This window comes from Hippoglossus stenolepis, chromosome 18, assembly GCF_022539355.2.
Source record: "Hippoglossus stenolepis isolate QCI-W04-F060 chromosome 18, HSTE1.2, whole genome shotgun sequence".
In the NCBI taxonomy this organism is placed as follows: Eukaryota; Metazoa; Chordata; class Actinopteri; order Pleuronectiformes; family Pleuronectidae; genus Hippoglossus; species Hippoglossus stenolepis.
The window spans coordinates 115,860-128,359 of NC_061500.1; the positions used below are offsets into that span (position 1 = coordinate 115,860).

The window sequence follows — 12,500 nt, forward strand, 5'->3', positions numbered from 1 at the left end:
AAATTCATCAGTTATCACCACCTGATTGAAGAATATTTAGTGTTAAGACATTTACAATCTCAGTGTTCTGAGCACAGCCGTGTTGTTGTGTGTTAAACAAACCTCAAACACTAAAACAGCTAAAATAATCAATTGAATTATATAAGTGTTGATATGGATTTTATTTAGATGACAATAATTATAAAAGGAGACAAAATGAATACACAAACATCCATCCGTTACCTGAATGGCTGCTCTTGCTGCCAATCTGGCTCTCTGATTGGCTGTGTGCGACCTGGGGGAGGTCCTGGCAGGACTGGATGGGCGAGTCACGTGCCGATGGGGCGACGCTCGGCGCCTTCTCCATGTTCTTCATCTCCATCTCCTCATGGTGGATCCAGAGGTCAGGAGGTCGCAGGTCCTTCTGGCTGCCCTTCCTCTTACCGGCACTGGTACTCGCTCTCTTCCTACACAGGATGAGAGCGGGAGTCAGCGAACGCCGGACTCGGCATCACACTGAAGCTAAGTTCTGTCGCTAGGCAACCCTTCAAATCCCAGCAGAGAAAAATACTCCGATGTGCAGCTTTTTTTAAACCAATGGCTTATTTAAACAGACACAGAAATAATACAACTGGACGGAGAGATGAGGAGGAAAGAGAAAAACTGGTAACTGGATTCTGAAATAAAGTCAAGAATAAGACCATTTGAAATATGAACTGAATTACAATCTTATATTTGACTGAAAAAAGACGAATAAACCACAGAGCCGTCACCGGGGCTTCGTGAGCTGCTGATCTGAAGCCTTCGTTTGACATCTTGTTCAGCACGATCTTGATTTTTTTAAACCAGAAGTAACCGGATTTGGAGAAGAGGGGGTGGAGCCTGGCTGAGAGCTTGAGGATACGCCCACCTGCACCCATTGGACGGTACTAGCTGTCAATCACACTGTGGTATCCCCCCCCAACACATCCGGTGCTTTATGGTCTGTTTGACTCTAAATGATCATAATTCACTAAATGAACATCAGCTGTTTGAAGAAGACTTGAAACTAGAGACTGAGACAGAAACTCCTGAATGTTTACTGACGTTATAAAGTGAGAAGTCACTTTCTATAGACTTCTATAGAAACTACCAGTGGAGTCGCCCCCTGCTGGTCAGAGAGAGAACACAGGTTTCCAGCCCTGAACGCATTGGCTTCATTTCCCGGACGTGTTTCCCTGATACTTATTTACGGCCGGACACACGTGAAAAAATCATCTTACTTCCTCTGTTTCGCCGAGGAGCGCCTGGTGCAGATTAGCGCGACGATGACGACCACAACTACTGTGACGGCTCCCACGGAAACCACGATGAGTACCAGAAGGTTGCCGTTCTTTTGTGGTGTGGCGCTGCCGTGAGGTGGACGCATCTGACCAATAGGAGACTCTGAAATATGAAGATAAAAACAACTGTCATCAACATAAAGAGAATGGTTTGATTTGATTACATTTTACTATATTTACTTTCTGTTGGTGATGCAAATTATGTTGTAGAATCTTTTTTGTAAAGAAACAAAGCTACAAATGAAAAGTCTGCAGAATAAAAACAACTGTGGTTTCAACAGACTGAACACAAAGCTGCTGCTTCACCAATCAATACGTGTGTGTGTGTGTGTGTGTGTGTGTGTGTGTGTGTGTGTGTGTGTGTGTTCGGCTAAAGGGAGAAATTGATGACATGCTCTGTCGTTCATTAACTTTACCTCGGAGCACTGAGAGAGAGAGAAAAGAAGAAACAGAGGAGGTCTGGATGGAGAGAAGAGGGAATGTGTTGAAGGAAGAGAGGAGAGGAATCGTACTAAAGTGGTGGGTAAAGAAAGATAAATATGATGGAGAGAGAGAAAGGGCAGAACATGGGGAGGAAGAGAAGTGAGGGGGGAGGAGACGCAGGTAAGAAAATATACGAGACACTGAGCGAGAGGCACTTTACCTCTTTCTCTCTCTCCCTTTCTTTCTTTGTCTCTCTCTCCGTTGTCAGCCCCAATGAAAACCACAATCCATCACAGCTGCAGCCAGACTCACTCTTCTTTTCTTTCTCTCTTTTTTAAAAGTTAGATTAAAAACCTCATAAAAGCTTTTGTCCTTTTGTGAAACACATTTTTCATTGACATCACAGATGTGCGACCGTAAGCAGAGGCTTCCTCCTTCTTCACTCATGACGAAACGTCATGGGGTCATTGAATCTAAAGGGTTCAACCTCTGGGGAACATGTAATTGAGGGAGTGTGTCTGCAGGTTTAAATTTCAGCCTTTAACAACCAGGTATAACAGGACGTAAGAGAAAGAAGTGTGTGAAGCTCTGGCTGCTTGATAATGAAAATATTCTAACACCACTGTTACTAATATTGTTATTAAACCTAAATTATAACTATGATTTTAATACTAAAGGTAAAATTCAGTTATATTTTATACCAACACTGATTCTAAACACTGAAGAATCATGTTCTTCACTTTAACTGTCTCTTCTTGTTCCTGCTTTAAGAAAAACTGTTGGATCTGCACAGCAGAGGTCAGAGGTCAGGGTCTGTCGATGGCAGTGATTCAGTGTCTCATTGGACGACACTGATGTTTACGTGTGTCTCAACGTTTCGTCAGCACTGTTGCAACCGCTGCTGCCGGAAGCCATCGTAAATCTACATCCTCTGACCTCCGCCCTCTTCTGGCTTTATGAACGGTCGCCAGGGGCGAAGGGTTGTTTATCTTTAACGTCGCAGAGCTTCCTCTGACTGAAAAACAACCTGGAGAGATTTACTGCTGTCTCTTCTCATGAGGTCACAGCTCTGCAGGTCACTTTGTTCACAGTGTGTGCTCAGGTGATCTGATCCAGGGATCTGATCACACCTGTTCTGATCCAGGGTATGGAGGTCCCGCCCATTCATGTGCTGGATCAATCACGAGTCAGTCTCAACTGTCAATCATGACCTCTCCGTCCGTTTTTCTATCAACTAAAACAGTGTTGTGCTTTATTTCAAAAACTAGTTTAATGTCACCACCCTCATTTAATCCTGTTTCTCATGGAGATGATTCTTCTTTCTCAAGTTTGTAAAAATGATGATTGATGGTGAGACATTAAAAGTTATTAATTTCTTCCCGGCAGCAGTGATTCGTAACAAACAGGAAGCGAATTTAACAAACAGTAAATCAGCAAGAGGCAGCGAGTCGTTAAAGAGAGTTTAGACATGACAGGCGCGCACACACACACACACACACACACACACACACACACACACACACACACACACACACACACACACACACACACACACACACACACACACACACACACACACAGACATTCATTGGGAGGAACAGTGTGTTTTACCGTTGATGCTGCTCTTGTCAATGAGGTTGGTGTCAGACGGCCAGTAGGTGTGGTCTCCTCCGCGACCTGGAAGATGAGAAATAAACAGGAACGTCAGAAGAAGAGAAAGAGACAAAGAAATAGAAGGAGAGAAAAAGACGAGAGAGAATCTTGGCAAGTCTTGACAAAGCAAAGAATTGTCTGGGTCCTGAGCCAAGGGAAGAACAGTTAATATATTAGTATGAAATAAAGTAATTTATGGCAGGAAGTTATTGTGTTGAGATTCGAGGAGGAAGTCGGATCCTGACTGAAACTGATGAGACAGAATTCAAAAAGCTGCTGGACATCACAAATTCACTTAAAGACAGAATTCTGAAGCTGGATTCATTCTGCAAGTCGTCATTTGTTGTCTCTACAATTACAAATCTGATGTTAGTCTTGATTTTCAAGTTACAGAAACCTGGATGATGAAACCCAGCGCAGCTTGGTGTTCATCAAACTGTGTGTGTGTGTGTGTGTGTGTGTGTGTGTACAGTGGAAGTCCCCCCTCCTAGAAAACACGTATTCTCTACATGGAGCGGGAGCACACACAAGGACAGAGGAAGTCTCACCTTGTTAAAGCCCTATGAGACAAATGTGATTTGTGAATATGGGCTAAACAAATAAAATTTGATTGATTGACACACTCACAAACACGCACACTCACATGCAAACACACACTAACATGCACACACACACACACTAACACACGCAAACACACACTAACACATACATGCACACAAACACACTCACATAAACACAAACACACACTCACATGCACACACACACACACTAACACACACAAAAACATGCAAACACACACACTGCCATGCACACACACACGCACGCACGCACGCACACACACTCACACACACACACACCTGTGCACTCACAGTAAAATACTATTTCAACAGTAAATTTGAAGGAACTTCCTCAGCCTGAAAAAACATCTGTCTTCACATTTAATTATATTAAATTCACAATAACATTTATTTAAGATTTGGTTTAAAACAAAGTGGAATAATTTATCTAAAAGTGATAAACTGCTCAAATGATGAGCTGAAAGTAAAGAACAGTCAAAATGGTAAACTAATACTAATCAGAGGAATAAACAGTCAATCAAATAGTAAAATGCACAAATTGAAATTCGCTGCAGAGCAACAATCTGTAAGATGCCGAGGAAAAATGTCAGTCAAGATGTTTTCAGACGTAAAATAGTGTCTGAACATTTTCTGAAGTTTGTATTTCACATATGAAGAAGCAACAGGAGATTGTCCGGGACATTCTGTATTCTCACATGGTCTCTTTACAGGAGGCTGCAGGAAAAGTTCCAGACGATGTCCAGAGACACTGACTCAGACATTTGTTCTCACATAGAGAACCTGCAGAACATGTCAGACTTCAGTTCACGTCTGAGAACAGGTTTAGAAATGTTAAATGTTCTGTTTGTTTCTGATCAGACGAAATGTGTTGGCAAAGATGCAAATAAATTTGTGATCCTGAGGGAAACTAAAGAATCTCTCCTCTATGATTAATGCTCCAAAGTTTTAGTGCAAATGAGTAAATTAGTCTATAACCATTGACACAGTTGCTTTTAATTTCACGCTTGAATGTGAGAATCTCAGTTAATTAGTATTTCATGAATTTTATGCAAATTCTGCGTCAACTGTCGTTGTAATTTTTCTCCAACATAGAGCTCAAGAGTTTGAGAGCTGTCGCAGATATTAAGATGAAAAGAAGAAGCCACAAAGAAGAAGTTTGTCCGAATGGAAATCAAACTTTTTGAGTATTTGTCTCATATTAATCTGATTTATTTAACTTGTGTCAATGTTTTGGAATAAAGGAAAAGGGATATGAAAGGAAGCAAGATGAGAAAAGGAGAAAACAGAAGAAGTTTTAGAAGGAAGGAGAGAAGGATGAAGGAGGGATGCTGATGAGGGTTCAAATCTCAGCTTTGTTGGTCTCATGTTCACTAATGAGAAACGTTTATGTGAACATATTCGGGTTTCTCCTTAGTTGAATTTATTTTTCACTTTATACAAACAGCCTTGACTCGCGGAGCAGAGGGAAAATCCAAAAACAAGAGAGAAATGAAAGCAGATCAAGGAAGAGGAGGCGGTTGTGAATATTAATGCAGACGTATGAAAGCTGCTTAACATATTGAAGTTCATCAAATGAACTCAGACATGATTAACACTCTGTTCTCTAGTTCCATTTATTAGCTGCACGAAGACACAAGAGGCTAATGAACTTCAGATCACTTTGAAATCTCAGAACATGACTCCTGGTAATAAGACTTTTTAAAGTCGAATGAAGGTTGATTTTTTTAACCATTTTATTTCTGTTCTGATGTCATGTTGCAGTAATCTGCCCCAGTGCATTCTGGGCTTTGACCAGCAGTCGTACATCATCTACCATTCCCTTTAAAAACCAGGTGTGTGTGAACCTCTGATATCAAAATGGTGGATTTGTCAGGTGATAAGAGAACACGCATCATCAGTGTGTGAATCATCGACTGTAAATAAAGATGGACGACACAAAATCAATTTAAAATATCTCAGATACTGGCTTTGGCTTCACTTTTGTGGAGCCACGATGTCGTCCATCTTTATGGTCTGAGGTCATTGACGTTTTACTTGATGTGGAAACATTGAGCAAATCTGTAAATATTTTGATTGTGTTCAACTTATTATTTAAAAAAAAAAAACATAAATATGATCTTAAATAACTGTAGAATATCAGGTCAATTCATCATTGACTTTATAACAATATTTATTTTCATGGTTCAACGTCAATTTGACAAATCGATCAGTTCAGATTTTATTGAGTGAAACAATGGATCCTGAAATCAGGAGAACATTGGAACTAGATGAGCTGTGTTGAAGGGACATGTTAAACATTTGACCTTTGAACCGGTGAAATGTTTTAATTTATTCTGAATATGTGAAGAGAGAAACCTTCTCATCAGCACATCACTTTACTCCTCAGGAGTAAAATCACACTGATGATTTGAAGGTGGGAGAAAAAGTGAAATAAAAAAACAATGGCTGAAATTGACTGTGTGTTGTCGATTGTGAATTATGGGTTGAGCCTGTGAAAAAGAATTTGAGTGTGAAATTTAATTTTAGCATGACTAGAAATTCAAATGAAAGTGAATCTAAAGTCACTGTTAATTGTAAAAATATTAATTGTTAATGATATTTGAATGTGAAGATAATTTGACTTGTGCAAGAAATGATGTGAAAAAAGATGAAATGAAAAAGAAGGATTTTACATCAGAATTAATTTGTGGAGGATATCTATATTTGAAGCTGTGAAACTCTGTCTTACTTAAATAAATAAATCCTACCTTGATCATTGGCCATCTTGTCTGGATGTTCCACTGGAGGAAAAAGAGAAAAAGAGTCAGAAAACATATCAAATATAAAATAAGGACATGAATTCACACACAACCGATAACAAACCTTTGGCGGTCCTGAAGTGGACGGGCTCCGACAGCGGGCCAACCCCTTTGGCGTTCTTGGCCTGAATCCTGAAGTAATAAACCGTGTCGAGGTTCAGATCGACGACCTGGTGAGTCAGCCGGTCGCCGCTGATCGCCTCCATCACCCAGTCGTCTATCGGCATGTTCTTATCCAGCGTGTAGTACAGGATGTAACCTGTCAGACAACAGCTCATAAAATAAACTAAATGGCTTATGAAGAGGTGACAGATGGACTCAGTCCATATTCACATCAGATATTGGGTTTTGAAAAATAAAATCTGAGACACAAAGTTTCATGACAGAATAAACACAAAGAAGTAAATGTATCTGTGTGAAGAAAAGAATAAATAAATTGTTATGGAATCACACAGAAAGAAAAAAGTATAAAATATTTGATGGGTTGTGTTGTGATCGCTGCAGGGAGCGTTTGATTTATCCTCTGAGACGCTGCAGGAGCAGCAGAGCTTGTTAACAGACGAGTGGAAGAGAAAAAAGTGTGTTTGGATTCACAGCGTTTCTTTAACTCTTCAACTCACTGTGAATTCTGAGAAAATAACTGTTGCTTTATTTTCAGGCTTTTCAAGGCAGAAAAACGAACTAACTAACTATATAACCAGCAGGTTCACATTACCTGAGCTCGACATGTTTGTACGCTCACCTGTGATTCGTCCGTTAGCCTCCATCGGCGGTTGCCAGCTGATTAAAATGGCGCGGGGTCGTCCTTCGCGACTGATCACCGTTAAGTCTTTGGGGGCGGAGCTAGGAGCTGTCAAAAACACAAACAGGAAGAAGTGTGAGAAATGATGTACTGTCACTGTGAATAAACCTGATGGGAAAAGTAAAGGTTCCAACAGTCTAAACTCAAATTATTTCAATTACGTCTTAATTACATCTTGACGAGTGGTTGACGAGGTCGACTGATCTGCATCAGGATAAATAGTGTGATCATTTTAACTGAAAAACACAGTTTGAGGAAACACAGTGAACTAACATCTGACACAATCATTGTTTGCACTAATTTAAATTCATGAACAAAGGTTTTTCAAATGATGGGACAGATTTAACGGATGGCAGGTGTGCAAAGCTACGTTGGAAATGACACTGAGGACTTGACCTTGACTCCTGAGATTAAGGACATGGTCACACAGGCGAATAAAACATTCACTTCCTGTGGTGAATAATCAGTCATTATTTAAGATCTTTGCATTGAAAACATCACAAAAGCATAAAACTGAGGAGCGAGCTGCAGGATATTGCAATGAGGCTCTGATTAAGTCCAAATAGATGTCAATTTGGATCTCCTGCACCAAGACCCGACAGTCCCCTGATACTCAATGACACCTTATAGCTAAGGCTATGTTACATTATCTCCACTTCAACATGGTTGTACGGACTGGTTTGTTGCGTGACTTGTTACGATACAGCCTCTGAAAAAAGCCTAGTCCGGATCCACGACAGAATGTGATGATTCTTTCTTGGCCCATGTTCCATTCACCCTCCAGTTTCAGGGAAATCTGGTCAGAAATCTCTTTGCAAATGGACATAGGTGGAAAAATTACCTCTTTGGCAGAAGTAACAACATATTCTCTATGTTAAAAAGTTTTAGTATTTTTCAATAGCACCTCCCAGACAAGGTCACAGTTAGTTAAGTTTGTCAAAGATATCTAATTCTTGTCCAGCAGATCAGCTAAATGTGCAACATTATATGCAAGGGACATTTATTTGAACAGCACATTTCAACAACAGGGAAAATCAAAGTGCTTTACATTAAATGTAAAACTCTTGTTTGGTCTTCAGCTCAAAGTCATATGCTGACCTCATGCTGACAAATCACGACTCATTAAAAAACAAGCTTCAGGAACAAGCACATTAGGGTTTGAAAGACATCATCATCTCCTCAACAGAACAAACCAAGTCATTATAGAGTTTAACTGTTTGATGGGTTAGGGTTATGTGTTTCTTCTGACTGGAGATACAACAAGATACCAAATCGAGAAAGGTCAATAACTCAGTCAAACTTTTTGCTAACTTGCTAACTCACTTGTGTGTATAAACATCAGGTGTGAAAGGTTCCTCAGAGCAGAAGAGGAGTTCTGGGTCTGGATCAAACTGAAACTGGTTCTGTTGATTTGCAGTGAAAACACTTTGTTGGATAGTTTGGACTTTTGGACCAATCACAGGAAGTAGAGACAGAATTAAACAATAGAAGAAGAAGAAGAAGAAGAAGAAGAGGAAGCTGCAGTATTCACCTCCGGTGATAAAATGTTAGAACCATGAGGACGTTCATTTGCTGCATTTGAACTAGTGTGGAGTACTGTAGTACTGTGGTACTGTGGACTACTACTGTGTAGTAATGCAGTACTGTGGACTACTGTAGTACTGTGGACTACTGGAGTACTGTGGAGTACTGGAGTACTGTGGACTACTGTAGTACTGTGGAGTACTGCGCCTGAAGGTGCTGATGCTGATTGTAATACCATCATGATGTTACCATGGCAACCAAATGAAGTTCCATTCATGTCCATTCAAACAGAAAGACTACTACCCCCCCCCACCTGACAACACTCCCACGTCAGACGCCGTCTACAAACCAATCAGAGTCAAGTATGGGTAGACTCCGCCCACATAGGGGATGACCACAGGATGTACGTTTGTCAGACTAAATTCTTTAGTCCTTAAATTACAAAGTGGAACCAGAACTAACAGATGAAAGGAAACAACAAACACATGAAGCTTCAGACTCGGACCAGAAAACGACCTGATGGTGACGGGTACGATTCAAACAACTAGCAGAATAATAATATAGTGTTAATAATCATAATGAGCTGGTGTGATTTAGACTGAGTGATGATTATTACTAGTGAGGCAGCGGTGTTAGAGCTAGTGTAAAGAGCTGGTAGATCACTGCAGGGACTGAGTGGGCTCCGTCCGTCTGCTCGCTATGAATGTCAATGTATTCTCGCGGGCCCCCAGGGAGCCAGCGGGGGCAAAGCTGTTCACACTTAATTGGATGACAAATCCACCAGACATGATTGTAAACATCCTGAAAGGAATACCTTGACATTTTGATTTTAGTCTGTGGGCGGGTCTCACTGTGGCAGACAGTTGTCATGTCGTTGTGGGGAAAGTTTTACTCCTCACTGAACCGTTGTGTATTGTTCGACAACTTATTAAACGACGTCTCTGTTTTTCAAGGGAAAAAACCTGTTCTGCTCCTATATTGTTTTGGTGAACCCTTGTTTGCCCTCATTCAGATGATCCCTGCTTTTAATTTATGTCATTTCAGTTGTCAGTGGAAAGAAAGTGCTACAGGGAAAATATATTATAATTGGAAAGTAACTACAATAAGATTAATTATTATTCGAAAATTCGAACTAAAGGTTCATCTTTTCCTTCAGTATTTATGTTCTACATATCTATAACTCTTTTTAATCAAGGCTGAAGATTTCAAATCAAATAATTATTACTTACTATTTCTTACTCTGTTCTTATCCTGAGTCACATTATGTAATTAAGTCTTTTATATCTTTTGAATTATTTTGTGCTTTATACTTGAACTAACCTCGGCTGCCTTGACCTCAGTAACAGTACTTTGAGTAGAAATTACTCATCTCCACTAAATCTTATTAGTTCAGAATCAGCTGTTTCATTCATGTTTCATTGTCTCCTGTATAAAGTCTAGATCCAGGAGCAGTGTGAACACAGCAGAGGATCCTCCACTGATTCACTGAGTGAGTGGGGGGGGGAGCTTCTAACTCGTGACACAAACATGAAGAAACAAAAACAAATGTCTCTGGTGAAGAAGTGCTGACACACACGATGAAGACACGAAGACGTGAAGAGAGTTTGTGGTGATCAGAGCTGAAGGTGTCAGGTGATGTCAACATGATCACATGACCTCTGCAGCAGAGGTCACACGTCACTTCCTGTCTCTGTCTGCTGCACCCGGCTGCCCCCCCCCCTCTCACCTGAACCATGAGGAGGATCTGATGCTGTGAACGAGTCTGTGCAGAAAACCTGCTGCTGTGTTGTTCAGCTGTGAAACACAAACTCTGGAGAAGCTCTGGAGACGATTCTCTGGATTTGAATGTCTGAAAACAGCTAAAAAGAGACATACCTGCTTCGTACGTCGTGGCGTGTGCCGTCATACTCCATGTGCTCGACTTGCGGCCTTTGGTTACCATGACAGCAAACTCGTACATGGTGTTTGGTTTGAGGCCGGCAACAGTGTGGCTAAGCGCCGTGGTGTCTGCAGACTGGACAGAAAAAGACAGACGTAGAATTTAGGGGAAAAAAAACAAAGGAAAAAGTTAAACGTGCTTTGTAAAGAAACAAGATTCAAACTGAGATAACAAACATTTTTTTTTATAGTTGTGTGTGTGTACACATACATACACTTCACTGAGTCTTACATCACTGGTATTTTGGAGGTTTTGTCACCCTAAACTACCAATTATTATCAGCCTCAAATTTCTACCAAATCATCCCCAGAGTGAGGATGCAAGAACAGTTAAGAAGCCCAGTCATCTGGCCCTTGTTGCTAGGAAACCTTTGCATCCCAGGAAACGTCACCTCACTGGGAGACTCGCAAATAAAGACAGCAACCACTTAGCGTCCGGCTGAAAGTGGTTCCAATTTTAGACAATGCTGCAAAAGTAAGAAAACTTGCCTCCTGCTCTCTGTGGTAACTGGGCTTTTAATTTTAAGTCATAGAGAAGTAAATCTTTCCCCGAGCCTCACAACGTTCCCGGTAACCCTCAACCACATACTCCATCTCACTATTGCCAAATTTAGTTATCAGTTAATTACATCTGGTAGAACCTGACCAACGATGCCTCATTTATTTGAGAAAGGATATTCAACCATAAATTGAAATCTATGTATCTCCAAGTTGTGGTTCCCTACAGAGCAGAGACAGAGATCCTTGTATCAAGAGTTTACTCCTTGTGGTTGTATCTGGTTTCTCCATCATTTGATGGGGGGTCCCAACTTGTGCACATTTGGTGTAGTCGCTACATCATTATCTGGCAGCTTGTGAGTGTGGAGTGACAAAGTATCTGCTTTGCAAGTTTCAAGTCTTATGAAACCCTAGATCAAATCCCAAATCAGGACCAATAAGACCAGACAGTTAGGTCCCAAGTCAAGACTGAACTCATGACAGGTCAAGTCCTAAATCGTGTTCAAAACAGGTTCCAAGTCATTGCCCAAGTCAGGACCACGTCGTCCAAAGTCGAGCTTCAAATCAAGATAAGTAAAGCTCAAGTGGACTATCAAGTTAAGTCCAAGTTGCTGTTTGGCACAATCAAACACACCCATCAATCCGGATTGTGCAATGTTGGCTGCTGTCACAATGATTCTTAACACATCTGTTACCAGGAAAGGTAGGTTGAAAGATTAAGGGTTATGGTTAAAGTCACTGGGATTACAGACAAAATCTAATCTTGTTTGACTTTCCAGCAAATTTTACAGTTGCAAGAACTACGACTCGAGTCTGTCATGTATCGAAGTCACGTCAGCAACTTTGGCAGAGACAATATTAAACCATGAAATGAAGAACAGCTCATAGATAGATTTCTGTGTTGACCTTGTACTTTCCGCTGGTGGAGTAGCTGGTCTTCCACTTGACGGAGTAGAACCGGACCTCAGACGACTTCTGGTTCTTG

At 40.8% G+C, this 12,500-nt stretch overlaps 1 protein-coding gene across 1 annotated transcript in view; it reads right to left on the reverse strand.

The window, feature by feature from the left end:
- Window positions 1-12,500, reverse strand: part of dcc (DCC netrin 1 receptor) — a 134,980-nt gene that overhangs the window by 28,344 nt on the left and 94,136 nt on the right. The window contains exons 18-25 of the mRNA XM_047344530.1: window positions 12,422-12,500; window positions 10,955-11,093; window positions 7,496-7,603; window positions 6,818-7,012; window positions 6,703-6,735; window positions 3,336-3,401; window positions 1,242-1,404; window positions 223-446 (exon numbers count right to left, since the gene is read on the reverse strand). The exon at window positions 12,422-12,500 is cut by the window's right edge and continues 160 nt beyond it. Coding sequence (XP_047200486.1) covers window positions 223-446; window positions 1,242-1,404; window positions 3,336-3,401; window positions 6,703-6,735; window positions 6,818-7,012; window positions 7,496-7,603; window positions 10,955-11,093; window positions 12,422-12,500 — 1,007 coding nt within the window. The remainder of the gene's footprint in view (window positions 1-222; window positions 447-1,241; window positions 1,405-3,335; window positions 3,402-6,702; window positions 6,736-6,817; window positions 7,013-7,495; window positions 7,604-10,954; window positions 11,094-12,421) is intronic.